The 18,992-nt window shown below is 44.2% G+C and overlaps 1 protein-coding gene across 2 annotated transcripts in view; it reads right to left on the bottom strand.

Moving 5' to 3' along the window:
* Window positions 1-18,992, bottom strand: part of Syn3 (synapsin III) — a 374,313-nt gene that overhangs the window by 342,552 nt on the left and 12,769 nt on the right. For both annotated transcript variants that reach the window (XM_076853264.2, XM_076853263.2), the window contains exon 2: window positions 3,363-3,420. In XM_076853264.2, coding sequence (XP_076709379.1) covers window positions 3,363-3,420 — 58 coding nt within the window. The remainder of the gene's footprint in view (window positions 1-3,362; window positions 3,421-18,992) is intronic.

Below are 18,992 nucleotides of genomic sequence, written 5' to 3' on the forward strand. Positions count from 1 at the left end.
TCTCAGGTTCTCCTCGGACCCTGCTGTGAGGACCCCACAGAGGCAGCAGGGCATTCTGGGTAATGGAATGCAAATGGATGCACTGACCCCTGCGGGTCTCCCCAGGGCATCTTGATTCCTGGCTCTGACAGCCCGGCCCCGCAGTTTTTAAATTGAGGGGAAGAAGGTGGAGAGAAGGGTGGAGGCTTCCTTCTAGGCCAACCACAACTAACTCTTTCGTCCTGTCCAGCAAATCCCAGACAGTGCAATTATCTGGTTAATTTGGCCCTTGGTTGAGAGACAAGCTCCCAAAATTCAAGGCCAGCTTAGACTAAATAGTGGCTTCTGTCCTAAACCATTTCCCCAAGGCTAGAGGATGCCTGTGAGATTCCTGAGAGGTCACTTATGTGACCCACCCATTGATCCAGATGGGCAAAGAGAAGAGACTCAGGCTCCGAGATGGGCTTGGGAAAATGTATCTTCCAGAGGAAAAATGACCAAATGACCTGCTAATTGGTTTCCCGGCTGATTTACCTTCTGGCTTCCATGGAGAGGCATGGCCGGAAATGAGGATGACTCAATTAGCCAAGGTTTCCCAGCATGATTTTAGCCCTCATAGACCAGCTGTGCGTCTGTCCCCAGGGCCCCTGGGTGAGTTATTCTCATGACAGTCCCCTCTGATGCCCCTGCTTAAAGATTTTCCACCTACAAGTTGGGCCAAAGGCAGCGCTGAGACGAAAGGGAGATATTAAGACACCCACCTGGGGTTGCCACCAGGGGATGAGACAGGGCCAGCTCAGCTGGCGACTGAGCATGTACCAGATGGTTTACGGAAACCTCAGATTTTTGAGGGAAGATTAAGGCGCAGTGATTTATCGCTTTTGGAAACCCACGAGCAGCCTGGAATCTGTGGAATCTATCAGTTATTCATTCTGCAAGTATTTCCCTTAGCTCTCATCTGTGCCAGGCCCTGTGCCACTCACAGAGTGGGATCCAGACAGCCAGGCTCCCTGGCCTCGTGCAAACAATCCACCCTGGACACTTAGTACAAAACTCAGATAAGAGCCAGGAAGGAAAAGTTGAGGTGTTATGCAAAGGAGTCACCAGGTTACCTGACTTAGATAGGGATCGGAAAAGGAGTCTTTGGGCAAAGGACTTTACACTTTTAGAGAACAATTTTTTTTTAGAAAGGTCACTCTAGCCTTTGTATGAAAAATAACTCAGAGATGGGTAGAAAGTGGATTTATAAGACACTCAGATGAGGGTGTGGGGACGCAGCTCAGGGGCAGAGTGCTTGCCTAGCATGGGCAAGGCCCTGGGTGGAGGGAGGGAGATGCTCTAGGGAATGATGGATGCAGAGTCAGCAGGCTCTGGCGAGTGGAAGGGTGTAGAGGTGGAGGAAGAGGGGGGCACCTAGGAGACTGTGCAGGTTTCTGGCTAAGGTGGAAGGTAGCTGGTGGCACTCTTCACCGAGAGAGGGAATTAGGGAGGAGGAGCAAGTCCTCTTTAGGAGTCAACCAGCTGGGTGCCCCCCCCTCGGCACCCTGTACTTAGGTCTCCTTTGCTCGCCCTGCCTCCATCTCACCTGGTCTCCCTGCGACCATCTCCACTGGTTGAGGTTCCATCCATTCTCCAGGGCATCTCCATAGCGCTCCCTGCTGGAGGCCTGGCTCCCTCCCTTGGTGGTGGCCTCTGCTGCCCGGGGCACCAAGTCTGGGCTCCCTGCCCTGACCTTCTGTGTTGAAGCTCTGTGAAGACTCACCGCACCTCCCTTCCTAGACCGCAAGCTTTTTTGGGACGGGGTCCCTGATTTGATCCTCATACCCTACATGAGCAGCGAGCGCAGTAGACATTTGAAAAATATTTGCAAAATGAACAAAAATAAACTGCTTTTTTTTTTTTTATGAAGAAAAACCAGTAGACATTGGATCCCCTTGAAAGCCACAGGATCACATTGAAATTCAAACCGTAGGTGCTTTGCGACGAAGCCAATTCAATTTGATGCTCAGAGGGCCCTTTCTCTCCCTTTGCCACACAAAGCTCCAAAAGTGCAGGGAGAGAAAATGTCATGACCCCTTGCCCCAGTTTTTAAAAATTGTGCTTCTCCCAAATAATTTTATACCAGGTCCTTATCTCTCTTACTTACCGTTTGCCTTTGATGATGATGAAGAGGAGGAGGAAGGAGAACTAGGAGGAGGTGGAGGGGGAAGAGGAGCATTTATGAAGTGCCAGTGTATACCGGGCACTCTCCTAGGCTCTCTTTAGCACTAACTCACTCCCAGCAACCCTATGAACACAGGTATATGCTGTTATCACCCCAAGAGTCCAGGTGAAGAGCTGGAGGGAGCTTCTGGGCTGCAGGGTCAATGCCACCAGCTGCTTAGGGGTGGCACTGGGATTCAGAGCCAGAGGCTGCCTCCAGAGTCCGGGCTCCAGTGTGCTCTCTAAGGCCAGCAGAGTGCTCGCAGCAAGGGGGTGCTCACGTGACGAGTGGGAGGAACCCCTCACCTGGACTAAAGGGACCAGAACCTTCTAGTCCTGATTCTGCCACTGACTTCCTATGCACCCTTGAGCACCTATGTGTTTTTTTTTTCTACATAAAACAAGGGACCTGGTGGGGCACAGTGGCACACATCTGTAATCCTAGCCTCTTAGGAGATTGAGGCAGGAGGATCACAAGTTCAAAGCCAGCCTCAGCAAAAGCAAGGCCCTAAGCAACTCAGTGAGACCCTGTCTCTAAACAAAATACAAAATAGGGCTGGGAAGTGGCTCAGTGGTGGAGTGCCCCTGAGTTCAATCCCCACTACCCCATCCCCAGAAAAGAGGGGGGTGGCTGGATATTGATAACTGGCCATAATAAGAGCTAGTATTCTCAATTCTGTTCTTTCTCAAGGTTTTAAGTAATTAAATCCCAAAAACAATATAAAAAAATTGAGGCACAGAGAGATGAAGACATCTGTTCAAACCTGGAAATCGAGAGCGCCAGGATTCAAATACATCACCCTCCCAAACTATACTCCCTACTGAAGTGGTTCTCAGGAGATGTCTCCAGGACCACGGGGAACAGGTTGGAGTAGAGATGAGATAGAAATACTTTGGGGGTCTCTATGCCCATGAACATCAGAACAGCTCAGCTTGTTATAGAATGAGCTCCTACTTTGTATTTCCTTTGAAGAAAAGTTGTGCTGCTAAAACAAAAGAAGTTGGAAGTTGCTGGACCAAATAATTCTGGAATTTAATGAGACTCCCAGGTATAAGCAGGATTTTTTCTGGCAATCATAGTTCATTTTGGCTGCAAAAGGGGGGATCAAGGTTCCTCCTGGGAAGGATCCCAGCTTAGAAAAGGGCAGGGTGGTAGAGCTCAGGGCTCCACTCCCACCTACCTGTTCCACTCGGATCTCAATCTCTCCATTCACCCTCTTGCCATGGAAATACTTGGACCTGCAAGGAGAGGAAGAAATCGACTGAGTAAGGATGCAGACTGCTCTACTGCTTCCTCCCAAAGGCCTTACCCAAGAAGTGCCTGCGCCTTCCCTCTCACTGCCCCTCTTGGCTGATGACTGCCCCATTATTCAGAGGCAATGTGTGGTGGAGGGAAAGAGAACAGGCGGAAGATGGAAGAAGACCCAGAATTCTGGTGCTGTCAAACCACTTGACCTCCCTATGTCTCAGTTTTATCCTCTGCAGAAGAAAGCTGTTAATTGATTGGGTTATTTTTTTTTTCATAATAGCTAAACTATGGAACCAATCTAGGTGCCCTTCAACAACGAATGGATGAAGATATTGTGGTATATATACACACAATGGAATATTACTCAGCTTTAAAGAAGAATGACTTTATGACTTTTGCTGGCAAATGGATGGATCTGGAAAACCAAAGGCTGAATGTTCTCTCTGACATGCAGATGCTATCACACAGTGAGGGGGTGGTGGGAAGAATAGAAGTTCACTGGGTTAGACAAAGGGGAATGAAGGAAATGGGAGATGGGAGTAGGTAGGACAGTAGACTCCATCAGACATAACTTTCCTATGTTAATTATGAATACACCACTGGTGAATGAAACATGTACAATCACAAGAATAGGATCCTGATTAGAATGAGTTGTACTCCATGTTTAATATGTCAAAATACACTCTATTGTCACGTATATCTAAAAACAACAAATAAAGACCCCCCCCCAAAAGATATTAATAGGCGTGCAACATGTATCTAAGGTTTATCCTAAAAATTAAATGAGATGATATTCACAGACACAGGGTTCAAGGTTGTAGATTAGAAGAAGGCTGCGTTTCTAGGTGCTCCATGGCTCGGGATTGAAGTAGTGGGAGTCGTGCTTCTCAGTGAGGTAAGTGAAAGCCAGAATTCACTGAAATTCAACTCTGGGCAGTCAGAGGGTCTTAGAGACTCAGAAATTTGAGTGCTCTGAATGAAGAACAAGAAAGAGTACCTTGGAGCCGATCCAGCTGTGGCAGAGGTGGCAGCAGTGGTGCGGTCACCATCGAGGGGAAGGATAACGCACAGAGGGAACACACGGGGCAGGTGTGGCATGGACAAACCCACAGACTAGAAAAGCCCACAGACTAGCAGCCTGCACTTAGCTGATCAAGGGCTGGAGAGTGAACCCGTGTTTGGAAAACGCTGTGTGTTTCTCCACTGGCAAGTGCAGAGCTGAGCTGGGGGCCAGTCTGAGGAGGCCTTGCTGCAGCTGCTGCAGGAGGTGGCAGCCAGCCCTGCCAATCTGTCCCGGCTGTGCCCACCCTGTGGCCTGGGGTGTGCGGAGCAGAGAGTGAGTGAAACGGGCACAGAGGGGATCACATCCAGGGGCTCAGTCAGAAAAATACAAGGGAGCACAGCTTTGCCTTTGAGTCTGGTGGCTCATGGGACCAGATGAAGGGGCCAGGGGACGGATGAGGCGGGTGTGAACATACTCAGGGACTCATCCTGGGAAGGTTGTCTTCAAGGGCAGCAGAATGTGGAGAATGGGCTCCCTTACCCTGGGAACAGAACTCCTAGGAGGCTCCTGAGATCCAGACTCCCAGCCGAGGCTGGCCCCCTGCGTGTGTGGATCTAATCTCTCTCGAGCAGGTACCACCCAGTGAAGTTCTAAGTCCCACCCCCTGGAATTCCCCTCAGAGAACGTGCCCCAGCCGCACCCCGAGTGCACCCCTCTGGTCTGTGTGAACGACTCCACTTCGTGGCTCTTCCCACTTCGTCCAACCTTACACTGATAAGAAGGGAAGATAAGAGCTATTTCAATGGGTTTCTTTTAGGCCACTTGAGCTGCCAGCTCAGTGAGCAACAACAACAAAAGAGAAAAAAAAAAATAAAGAAAGAGGTCAACAATCTCCAGTCCTCCTACCCCATCCCCTTAACAGTGCAAGAAGAAATGAAAAGAAGGACAGCTGGGCCTAGGAAGTGACCACTTATTCTTAGTGACTGTTTAGACCATCTCAGTGAATACAGCTCTTTTATTTTTCATTAAGAATCTTTCCTTTCTTTTTTTTCTTTTTGTTGGTGTTTTTGATGGGTGGATAGCTTCATGGACATATGCATATATATATACTCACATGCTTCTTTGTTTCCTCATTTTTACCATATTTTATGGTGCATTTCCTTGCGATGTCTCTTGAGAGTTAGGATTTGGGTTGTCTTATTTTTGTGTTGGTTTATGTCTGAATGATTCTCTTCTCTCCTTTTTTCCCCCACCAACAGCCACATTCCTCTCGTTCCCTCTTGCTTTACTTTGTTTTCCTATTTTTCTCCTCCATCATGCGCAACAACTCCTCTGCATTCCCTCTGTTCACATTTTGAGCATGCTGAGCTTTCTTCTACCTCCTTATCATATACATTATTGTTATTTTCTATTAATGAACTATATTTCTACCATCTTTTAGAACTATTTGGTTTCACTGTCTTTTAGACAGATAGCTCCTGCCCCCACCATTAATGTTGTTGCAATTATCAGTGTGTGGGTGACACAGCTGACACCTGCTGTTTACTTTAATGTCACATCCAGTTCATGGTTATTTATTGTTTTTGCTGTCAGCAATTGCTGACCCAACCATTCCTGTTTTTGTGGTGATTTGTGTTATGCATGTCTTACTAGGCACCAGGTATTTATTTCAATGCTGTAGACTGTTGGCTTCAGTGCTTGCTATTATTGGTTTTCTACTTTTCTGTGAGGTGCTAGGAATCTACAGGCACACTACAAGCTCACAGGGTAGACTCCTTGACTGAACTGAACCCAGCCAAAAGACAGCACACCTCCTTCCATACATATATTAACCACCTGAAACTTCAGCTATACTTTAATTCTTTGTATTAAAGAATAGAAGAGACAAAAATCCAAACTAATAACCTGGCCCCAAGTAGGAACAGTTAGAGATGGACCCTCAGGTGAATATGGACATTCACTCCTACAGCAAAAACAGAGACAATTAAGACAAAGGCTGTGGATACCATACCTACAAGGGGTCTTACTCTAGATCATTCTAGGTTACTTTGGCAAATGAAGGTCATGCCCTAAAAAGTCCTACATGTAAGAATAGAAGAGAAATCTCTTCCAACAGATGCATGAAACCCAACATAGGAATCCAAGAAATATGAAAAAACAAGGGAACACAAGGCCTCCTAAAGTTCGTGATTCACTAGCAACTAACTCCAAAGATACTGAAGTGGATAAAATATAAAAAAATTCAAAAGAATGATTATAAAAATGATCAATGAAATTCAAGAGGAAACAGAAAAACAACTGAATGAATGAAGGAAGTCAGTACTGGAAACAAATGAAAAATTCAATAAGGAGACAAGATATATTGAAAAAGAAGCAAACTTCTTGGAAATGAAAGACCCAATAAATCCAATAAAATGTTCAGTTAAAAGTCACTCTAACAGAGCAGACCCTGCTGAAGACAGTTTCTCAGAGATGGAAGACAAAGTGACCAACATTGAACATTTGGACAGTTTTAAGGAAAATAAGTAACCTTGAAGAGAACATATAAGAACTCTTGGACAACTTTAAGGGACCAAATTTAAGGATCACTGAAATTGAAGATGGTTGTGAGATGCAGACTCATGGAATGGATAACCTCTTTAGGAAAATAATAACAGAATGATGAGATGAATATCCATACACAGAACACATTCAAAATCCCAAATAGACAAGAGTGAACAAGAATCTCTTCATGACACATTATAATTCAAATGCCTAACATAAGGAACAAGGATAGAATTTTAAAAGGCTTAAGAGAAAAATATCAGGCCACATTTAGTGGCAAGCCAATCAGAATTGCTTTTGATTTCTCAGCATAAACTGTAAAAGCCAGGAGAGCTTGAAATGATGTGTTCTAAGCTCTGAAAGAAAATAACTGTCAACTAAGATTGCTGCATTCAGCAAATCTTTCTTTCAGAGTTAAAGAAGAAATACCCCCCCCAAGATAAGTAAAAACTAAAAAAAAAAACAAAAAAACATGACTACTAAGCTATAATAGTCACTAGAGAAAAGATTTAAAGAAATATTCCACACAGAGGAAATTAAAAACAAATCCCAGAGCTCACAGATGAACAATCTCATTTGAAGAGTAGCTAAGCAAATGAGAAACTGGACCAATTCAAACATTAAAAATAAAGCAAAATGGTGGGAATGAATAAACCTCTCTATAAAATAACATTAAATGTAAGTGCTCTCAACTCTCCAATTAAAAGACATAGATTGGCAAAATGAAATTTTAAAAAGATGCAACAATATGTTGTTTGCAAGATACTCATTTTACCGGCCACAGGCTATAAGTGAAAGGATGGAAATTAATATACAAGATAAATGGAGACCCCATAGCTACTCATGCTTGTATCAGACAAAGCAGAGCCCAAAGCAAAACTAATCAGAAGAGACATAAAAGGGTATTTCATACTAGTAAAGGGAATAACCCAACAATAAAATATAATTACAGTAAATATTTATGCCCCAAATGTTAGTCTATCTAATTACATGAAACAGACACTACTTGAATTAAAAACTCAGACTGCAGTACTGACTGATTTCAACATACCTCTCTCACTAATATAGGTCTACAGACATAAACTCATTAAATACTCTTTGAACCTGAAAATATTGTAAATCCAATGTACTTAGCAGACATCTCTTAAATATTTTATCCAACAACAGCTTAAATACACATTATGTTCTTCTTAAGCAGCTTATGGAACCTTCTCCAAAACATACCACATTATAAGCCACAAATCAACTCTTAGCAAATACAAAAAAGTTGATATAATTCCTTGCATTTTATCAGATCACAATGGAAAAATATTAGAAATCAGAACAAAATCAAAAACGAAACACCAAATTCTACAGAAATTAGCACATTAAGATTGAACAATGTACTTTTGAATGATGAATGGGTATAGAAGAAACCAGGAGAGAAATTTTAAAATTATTAGAATCAAATGAAAATAGTGATACAAGGTACCAGAACTTCTGGAACACTATGAAGGTGGTCCTAAGAGGAAAGTTTATAGCTATGAATGCCTACATGAAAAAATCAGAAAGATCCAAAATATACAAACTGATAATATATCTTAAGATCCTTAAAAAGAAGGAAAAAATACACTTCCAAAAACCAGTAGAAGCAACTAATTAAGATATTAATTAATATTAGTGCTGAAATCAATGAAATTGAGAAAAAAATACAAAGCATCAATAAAATGAAAGAGTTGGTTCTTTGAAAAGGTAAACAAGATTGATAAATTATTAGCCAAACTAACCTAAAGAAAAAGGGAGAAGACTCAAGTTAATAAAATTAGAGATGAAAAAGGAGAAATCAGCATAGATATTTCAGAAATCTGGAGGATAATTAGAGACTATTTTGAAAATGTATACTCAAAAAAATTGGACAATCTAGAAAAAAAAAAAAAAAACTTCTGGATACATATGGCCTTCCAAAAGTGAATCAAGAGGACATAGAAAACCTAAACAGACCAATAACAAGTAATGAAATAGAAAAAGTAATAAAAAGCCTTCCAACAAAGAAAAGCCAAGGATCAGATGAATTCTCAGCTGAATCACACCAGTCCTTTAAAGAAAAACTATTGCCAATGCTCCTCAAATTATTCCATAAAATAGAAAGGGATGGAACACTTCCAAATTTATTCTATGAAACTAGTAACACCCTCATACCAAAACCAGATAAGGACATAGCAAGGAAAGAAAACTACAGACCAATATCCCTGACAAACTTAGATGTTGAATTCTTAATAAAATATTAGCAAATCATATTAAAAATATATTAAGAAGATTGTCCAACATGACCAAGTTGTATTCACCCTAGGGATGTGAAGATGGCTTAACATATACAAATCAATAAATTGAATTCATCATACAAACATAATTAAGAACAAAAATCACTTAGTCATTTCAACAGAATCACAGAAAGCCTTTGGCAAAATTCAGCATCCATGCATGATTTAAAAAAAAAAAATCACCGAAGAAACTAGGCTTAGAAGGAACCTACCTCAACATTATAAAGTTCATGTATGACAATCCAAAGTCAACATCATAGTGAATGTGGAAAAACTTGAAAGTCTGGAAAGAGACAAGGAGAGCCACTCTCACCACTCCTATTCAGTACAGTATTAGAAATTCTTACCAGAGCAATTAGGCAAGAAAAGGAAATAAAAGGGATAAAAATCAGAAAGGAAGAAGTCAAACTCTCCCTGTTTTCAGATGATATGGTCCAATACATAAAAGATACAAAAAAAAAAAACTCCACCAATAGATTGTTAGAGAGAATAAACAAATTCAGCAAAGTAGCAGATTGCAAAATCAACATACAAAAACCTGTAGCTTTCTTATATACCAATAAAAAAGAAAGAAATTGGGAAAACAATCCCAATCAAAATGGCCCCTTTTAAAAATTCCTAGGAATAAACCTAACCCAGGAGTTGAAAGACCTCTACGTGGAAGAAAGAAACATGGAAGAAAGAAATTGAAGAAGACAGAGAAGATAGAAAGATCTCCCATGTTCATGGATAGGCAGAATTCATATTGTTAAAATGGCCATCCTCCCCAAAGCAATATATGGATTCAAAGAAAGCCCTCTCAAAATATCAATGACATCCTTCACAGAAGTAGAAAAAAAAAACAGTCCTAAATTTCATTTGGAAGAATAAAAGGCCCAGAATAGCCAAGAAATTCTAAGCCAAAAGAGCAATTCTAAGCAAATTATACTACAGAGTTCAAATAATACTATGGAGATACAGTAACAAAAACTGTATGGTATTGTTTATCTATATATAAACACATAGATCAGTGGTTCACGAAAGAAGATGGAGAAAAACTCACCCAATATAGTCAACTGGACAAATGTGCCAAAAACACACATTGCAGAAAAAGACAGGCTTTTAAACAAAGAGAGCTGGGGAAACCAGTTATATACATGTTAAGGAAGGAGAATAGACCCTTATCTCTCACCCTGCACAAAAGTCAACTCAAAGTGAATCAAACTATGTAACTCTAGAAGAAACTGTAGGGTCAACATTCCAACATATAGACACAGGCAACCGCTTTCTCAATAGGATCTGAAGTTCAGGAAATTATGCCAAGAGTTAATAAATGGGATGGCAACAAATTAAAAAGCTTTTGCACAGTAAACAGGATAATTAAGAGCATGAAGAGAGAACCTCAAGCATGTGAAAAAAATCTTTGTCAGCTACTTTTCCACCATAAGATTAATATCTAGAATTTTCCAACACAAGATTAATATCTAGAATGTATAAAACAGTCAAAAAACTTACCATCAAAAAACCCAAATAACCCCATTAACAAATGGACAAATAAACTAGACAGAAGAAATACAAATGACCAACCCATACATGAAAAAAATGTTCAACATCATTAATAATTGGGTAAATGCAGATCAAAACTACACTGAGATTTCATCTCACTCCAGTCAGAATGGCAGCTATCAAGAATACAAACAATGATAAATGCTAGAGAGGATGCAGAAAAAAAGAAACACTTTTACACTGTTGGTGGAATTGCAAATCAGCACAACCACTAAGGAAATCAGTATGGAGGCTCTTCAAAAGACTAGGCATGGAACCACCATATGACCCTGCTGTACCACTTCTCAGTAGTTACCCTGAAGAATAAAAGTCATCATACTATAGTGCCATGCATGCCCATTTTCATAACAGTGTAATTCACAATAGCTAAACTATGGAACCAGGCTAGGTATTCGTCAATGAATGAATGGTAAAAGAAAATGTGGTGTGTACACACACACACACACAAACATACAATGGAGTTTCATTCAGTCATAATGAAGAATGAATAATGTCATTTGCAGAAAAATGAATAGGACTTAGACATTATGCAACAGAGGAATGTAGGAGAAAGTCAAAGAAAGTGATGCTTTCTTTAACTTTCTTCTACATTCCTCTGTTGCCCCTATTATCTGTAAATGGCATTACTACCTACCTACTGCTCAAAGTAGAAACATAGAAATCATTCTTGTGACCTCTTTCTCCCTGCCTATCCTCATTGATTTTATATTCTATTTATTTCTTAAATCCATCCACTTGCCCATTTATTCCCACAAGCACCCTGCCCCTGACCCATATTTTATATTTATTCTGATAAGAATTATTTTTCATACTCTATTTCCATTTCTCTTTCATATGGCTTATTATAACTATACCTAAATAGAATTAATAACTGTGTTAAATGCCCGTGTCCCATTACATGATGATATGGCTCCTCAAGGTCAGGAAATACCTGTCTGATTCATCATCCTATTTCCAGAACCCACCAGAGTGCTTAACACACAGTAGGAGTTCAATGAATAACTGTTGGATAAATAAATGAGTTCAAAGATGTTTAACCTTTTCCATTTAAAGCTCACCACCACCTCCAAAAGTAGGCATTTTTATTTCTACTCTATAGATGAGAAAACTAGAGCTCAGAGAGACTTAGTACTTTATTGAAGGCACTGGAATCCAGGTCTTCTAATTCTGTATTTGTAATTTTGCTCAACCCTGAAAACTAGCAGCTAAAGTTTGGGTGTGTTATGGTTTGTATGTGAGGTGTCTCCCAAGCACTCCTGCAAATGCAGGAATCATTCAGAGGTACAGCGATGGGATTGTGAGAGCTGTAACCTACTCAGCCCATCCTAGTTTAAATGACCTGATGATAACGATAGGTCATCTATCTCCACTGTAGCCAGGGGAGATGGATCACTGGGGGCATGCCCTGGAAGGGTGCATTTTTCCTGTGGCCCCTTCTCCCTTCACAGTCTCCACTTCTTGAGCCCACTGTGAGCCCAGCAGCTTCCCTTCTTGGAGCCAGAGCAATGGAGTCAGCCTTCTATACATTGAAACACCTGAGCCTGTGAGCCCTAAATAAACTTTTAACCTCCTGTAAGTTGTTCTTACTGGGTATTTTGGTCACAGTGATGAAAAAGCTCACAAAACACATTGGTACCAAGAAGTGGGGGTCACTGCTGTGACCAGGTTGACCATGTGTTTCAGAAGCATTTGGAGCTGGTTTGGAGAAGAAAAATTAAGAAGTCTACTGATGCAGGCTGAAAAACCCTTAGAATGTTGTAAGTGGAATTTAATGGAATTCTGGTGGGAGCTAGGAAGACCAGAAAGGGAACAGGAATGAAGACTGGGCCCATGAAAATTCAGAAAAAATGAAGACTCTTTGTGAATTGGTCTAGAGGCCACTCATTATATTCTGGCAAAGAACTTGTCTATATTTTGCCCGTGTCTTAAGAGTCTTCTTTATTGAGGCTGAATTTAAAAGTGATAAACTGATGAATTGGACAGAGGAAATTCAAGGCAGCACAATATTCAGTTAGTAACATGGATATTGCTGGCAGCTTTTAACTGGGTTCACTGTGAGAATCAGGAGCAGGAAGCAGAGCTAAAGAATTTCAACAACTTGCAGTTTGACTAGAAAGTGCATGGAAAGCCGGGGCCAAGGAAGCTGTGATTTTTGAAGAGGTTACAGTCCCTAAAGAGATGCCAAGTGCTTTCCACAGTGATACTAGGAAAGATGGCTTGAGGACGACTCAGGAAATGGCAAGACCACACCCACTGTAGGTTCAAGGATATAGACTGGAAAATGTCTTTGAAAAGAGATTATGGGGCCACCTGCTAGTGTAGAGCGGCTTGGGAAGTTGTTTCATCCTGCCGGCACAGGTTGTTTCAGTCATGTAGGCACTCAGAGGCCACTGCACCTAGAAGTGCCTGGGTACTGCATGAGTGGACAGACCATGACGTCATCTACACAGTGCTGATTCTGTACGAATGTAGGATGTTCCAATTAAGGGGTCATGGAGGACTCCACCAAGATTTCAAAGGAAGGCCTTGGAGGCCAGCCAAAGTATAGCAGGGTCTTCGTCCCTGTGGGCTGCCCCTGAGAGGGCAATGCATGAAACTGTGAAGGTAAAGCCAAAGTTGGAATGGAAAGTCCAGGAATTGTGGACCCTCTGCCAAGAAAAGCTGCTGGCTGTAGAGAGCCAGGCTAAGAGAGAGGGCACATGGGCTGTAAGCCCCAAGGCCACGGAGCAGGGTTGCACAGCACTTTGGAGACCACATCTCACTGCCATGTGTTCTGGATGCTGAACATGGAACTATAGAAACTCACATTCACCCAATTGGTCTTTAGTCTTGCTTTGACCCCATCCCTTCTTCCTACGCCCATGCAGACATACAGAACAGAACGGGAATGTGTAACCTGTGCCACTGTATTTGATATATGGAACTTGCTTTTTATTTTTACATGGGCTCCCAGCTAAAAGTGAGTCTCAGGGAAGATTGTGGACTTGAACTTTTGGATAATGCTAATGTTGTTAAGACATGGGACTCTTGGAGATGGACAAAATACATTTTGCATTGTGAGATGGACACGTGCTTCTAAAGCCAGAGTGGAATCTTATAGTTTGATAGGAGGTGTCCCCCCAAAGCTCCTGTTAATGCAGGAAGTAGTCAGAGGTACAGTGACTGGGTTGTGAGAGCCGTGCCCTTCTCAGTCCCTCCTGGTTTGAATGACTGGTGGGTACCTGGAGGCAAGTGGGACATGGCAGAAGGAGGGACACTGGGGTTTTGCCCTGGAAGGGTACAGCTCCCCTGTGGCCCCTTCTCCCTACAATCACTCTGCTTCCTGACCTTCCCATAAGCTGAGAAGTTTCCTTCTTCCAGGCCCTTCCATTATATTGGGCTACCTCACCTTGGACCCAGAGCAATGGAGTTGGCCATTTATGGGCTGAGAACTCTGAGACCATGAACCCCAAATAAACTTTCCCTTCTCTGAGTTGTTCTAGTTGGATATTTTGGTCACAGTGACACAGAAACTAACTAAAACAGAGGGCTTATAGGGTTAGCTATCCTGCCACATTACAAAGCAAAAGTAACAAAAGCTTCCATTTGCTCTTTTTTGATTGTTGGTCGAATGAAACTCTCAGTTACCTCAGTCACTCATGGGACACCAGGCACGGTGTTAGGCACTTCCTGAGACCTCAGGTGGGGGACAGGGTCAACTCTTTCCCCTCCAATACATATTCTCCCCTTTTCCACAGCAACAGAGTTTACAGATTAGCACATAAAACTGTACACCCCAACTTTCCCACCAGCTAGGTGTGACCACGTGACTGGGTTCTGATCAACAGTCTGTACGCATCACATCAAGAGGCTTCTCCTTGGTTTCTTCTTCTATTCTTTCCCCTGGAACATGGAAGTTGCCAACTATCTTTCAACCTTCCCTTTGTGAAAGAATCCTTTCTACAGATCCTCAGCCCCTCTTTCCACACTGTCAATGCCGGCACCGTCCATCTCTTCCCAGCTGCAGAGCTCACTGATTGACAGCTCTGAGATTGGTGCCTCTTTTTCTTACAATGCTGAAGGGTGGAGATGACACTGAGGCTGGGCCTTCCTGGGACAGGAACTACGAGTGTGACTTGAAAGCAAGATTTTGCTTTTTATCTCTCAGCGATGCTCTTCAATAAAATGTGTGTGCAGCCGGCCCCGTACAAAGGGAGACTTTTCACACAGTTTGTGAGTTTTATCACAAATCCTCTGCGGTGATGTCGGCCAATTCCAGACACCAGGACAGGCCCAGCTCCAGTATTTGTGGGACCTAAGGAAAAAACAGCAAATGGGGATCTGGGTGTCATATGCCTGATATTTTAAATGGAAAAATAAAGCCAGCAAACGTTTAAATAAAACATGTATGCCCTTCTTCCTTCACAGTACAGCTTCACAATGACTTCAAAGACTCAGAGTTTAGACTCAGGATCCCTGGTGTTCCACCCAGAATATGGCGGCCCGGGGATCCCCAACGCCAGTTCTCAGTCATTACCCATGATCCTCCATCATCTTTCTCCCTCCCTGCTTTCCGTCCTGTACCACTGAGGGTTCCCGTGCAGGTCTGTGAATGGCCCCGACCACAGGACCAAGTTTCATCCACCCCCCTCCAATAGTTGTTCCTTGAACGCCTCTTAGGGGATGGGCCAAGGAATGGGCCATGTGCCTCAGCTTCTACATCTGAGAAATTGGGATAATTAGAGTAGCTACCTTCCAGGGTAACTGTGAGGATTTAATGGAATAAGACACTTATTAGAATAGTCCCTGGCACACGCTAGGCTTCAAAGTGTGTAACCCAGGCCCTGAAGCAGAATCCCCAACAATAAAGAACTGTTGAAAGTTTAGTCAGTGAGATGGGTCCAGGTCCATGCAGATAGGAGCCACAAATAAACACAACTCAAACTTTTTTTTTTTTTTTTTTGGTACCAAGGATTGAACCCAGGGATGCTTTGCCACTAAGACCATATCCCCAGCCTTCTTTGCCCTTTTTATTTTTTATTTTGAGACAGGGTCTCATTAAGTTGCTTAGGGCCTCGCTAAGTTTCTGAGGCTGGCTTTGAACTTGCAATCCTCCCGCCTCAGCATCCTGAGCCACTGGGATTACAGGTATGCGCCCCCCATGCCAGGCTACAAAACACAATCTTTTTGTGGCTTGAGGTCAAACAGCCAGTCAATGACACAGGCAGCAACCCCAGCCCCCGTATGACTCCAGCTATGATTTATGATTCTTTTCACTTTAACGTGACCCATAAGTACAAAGAGTGAAGGATGATGACATATAAATAGGTGGCATTGTATGTAACGACTTAAGCCCCTTAACATCCTCCTCCTATTTAAGCCTCCCTCATGTTTGGAGAAGCCCTAGTTCAACCCCTCATAACCTCCGAGTGGTTTTGTACGTTGGGATTTTCAGGACTGGTCCAGGGTCCTTCCTGATCTGGGTCCTGTGGATGAGATTGCCCACTCTCATTCATCAGCTCATCTGCACTTGCTTCATAGACATACGCAACTTCCCGTGATCCCCTAAATGCCTCTGCCATTCTTACAGCCTCTGAGCCTTTGCATGAGCTTAGGATACTACGTCTTCTTTCTTGTGGCCTCTTTCTTCTGGCCCACATCCCCCTGGGTGCCAGGTACAGTGGTGTTTTCCTTGGCGGAATCCCTCTCCTGCCCCAGCTGGCTGGGCGGAGTGTCCTGCTCAGCTTCTCCAGCATGTTGTACCCACAGCCATTATAACCCTTATCATTCAGCCTTGTAATTATACATCCCTTGCCATCTCCTGTCTCCAAACACCTGTGAGCTTCTGGAAAACAGAAACTGATTCAGTGCTTACTGTGTGCCCAGTATCAGGCACAACATGCGAGGTACAGGGGTACAGGCACATGCTGACCAAATGTCTGTTGACTGAGTAAATGCATAATGTAAACCTTCACGTCCACAGAGCGTCCCTTCCTTGAGATACTCTTCTGCCACCTACTGGTATATCATTGTAATATGTTTACAAATCAACACTGATTATGATGGGGGGGGGGTCGTTGTACAGTGTCCAACCTGCCCAACCAGCAGCCCTGAACTTGATTCTCACCTGGAACTCAGAGCACTTCACATTACACCAATACCACCCAGGAAGCTCTGGCCCTGCTGAGCCTCAACTTCCTGGGAGAAATGCTTGTTTTGCGCATCCCTGGAATGTTTACTGCAGAGCCTGGCAGACGGACTCAGGCTGAGGTGAGGGTCAGGCGGTCCATTGCCCTGCTTGGCTGGGAGTCAGAAGTCTGTCTCCTGATGGGCCACACAGACTGCTGCCTCCTTGCCGGAGGCTCATTCAGGCTTGAGCTGCCTCCGAACACTTCTGTCTGGCAGAGGGGAGGGGAGGGATGGTCTGGAATTCTAGATGCCTTTGGGGGCTGGGTAATTGACTGGCTGTTTGACCTCAGGCAAATAGATGGACCCACTGTGCTCAAGGGCTTTGTCTCCTCCTAGCTGCCCCCTCCTCGTGCCCTAAGAGGTGCATTCTCAAAACAAGCTCCCTGAACACCTCGGCCAATCAATCATGGCGGTGGCCTTGTGAAGGGGCTGGGGAGCTCTGAATTCCACAAGGCTTCTATCTCTGTGGGTGGTCTCCTATTTTACTGCCACATCAGGAGCCCCAGGAAGGAGAATATTAAAAAACCAGTGTTGCTTAGGGTGGGGAATCCCTCACTGGGGGCGGCGGACTGTGGTGCGTGGGAGAGATTTATGAGCAGCAGCAGAGGGGACAGAAGGAAGAGAATTAGCACAAACAGGATCCACCTGGGTCCAAGCAGGGGTCTCCCAGCCAATGTGTCCTGTGTGTGGAGACAATGTGGCAGGGCCCTGGCGATGCCCTTTGAAGGAAGGAGAGGTCAGCGATGTCCTGTCTCGGACTCAGCTGTCTTCCCATGGGTCATCCCCATTGGAAAAGGGTGGGGACACAGTGATCTCTCTGCTCTTTCACATGACATTTGTCAGTTGCTCACTGTGGCCTGGACAGAGGCAGGGGAGAAGATGGGCGGCAGACCAGGCTGGAGGCTGCCATGGCGCACTCTCAGGACTTCCTGGGTTAGCAAGACAAGGAGGGTCATCTGGTAGACCAGATGTGTGGGGGTGTGGCCAACATGGGCCTCCCAACCCAGAGGGACCCCAGATCTGATCCTAGCTCCCCCTTTCCTCCTAAGAATGGCTCTTGTTCCTGGCTCCTTCCCACTGCCAGATGGAGAGAACCCTCCAAGGATGGACAGCCCCTCCATTGTCCATGCAGTTAGGGGGTGCCAGTGAGCCAGGAAGGGAGAGCACCCCTGGGGGTGGGGAAGCTCCTGGGACCAGCCCAGGGATCTGTGGGGGACAGGAAATTAGATCCACTAGGGCACTGGGGCCCTGAGCCACAGGAAGTGACCCAGGCAGGCCCCACCCTCTTGTCCTTGGGCAGCAACAGGGAGGGAGATTTTTGTAGGTTGCATGTGGTCAAAATTCACATAACTTAATCCCATCATTTAACCCCATTATGGAAATTCACATGGACCCGTTCACTGCCAGGCACTGGTGAGAGGGAAGGCAGATGTGGTCCCTGCCCTTGTGGAGTGGGCATATTTGTGGACTAAAAGTTAACAGGTAAAAGGAAACTAGTAATGAATAGGACGCACAGGCCAAGGGGACTGAGGCTAAGATGTGGGCAGCAGGGGAGACGGGGCTTCTGCTGGTCAGAGAAGCCTCATAACTCATACGCGGCTTCAGAGTCTAAGAGACCCAGCACGAAGACCTCACACGCCCAGGCTCTGGGGCTTCCTCCCTCACAGGGGAGACACAAAAGGACTGTGACCACACACTGCATGGACGTACAGACCCTGCTCATCTCACGGAAGGGGCGCCCTGGCCAGCCTGAGGGTTGGGGTCGGCTTTCCTGATGAGGTGGCCCGGCTTATCCATCAATCCCTCCACGATGTGGTATCTGCTCTTTGCCAGGAACTAAGCTACAAAGTTGGGGACAGAGAGACTGGCTGTGTCTGTGCAGGTGCACGATGGACTCAGGGGGAGGTAAGTGAGCCGGGCAGGTGCCGGGCCCTCAGGGGAGAGACGCGCTTCCTTCATAGTTTTGCATTTCCCCAAACGTGCAAGAAAAATGATCATCAGC

This window comes from Callospermophilus lateralis, chromosome 4 (genome assembly GCF_048772815.1).
Source record: "Callospermophilus lateralis isolate mCalLat2 chromosome 4, mCalLat2.hap1, whole genome shotgun sequence".
Classification (NCBI taxonomy): domain Eukaryota; kingdom Metazoa; phylum Chordata; class Mammalia; order Rodentia; family Sciuridae; genus Callospermophilus; species Callospermophilus lateralis.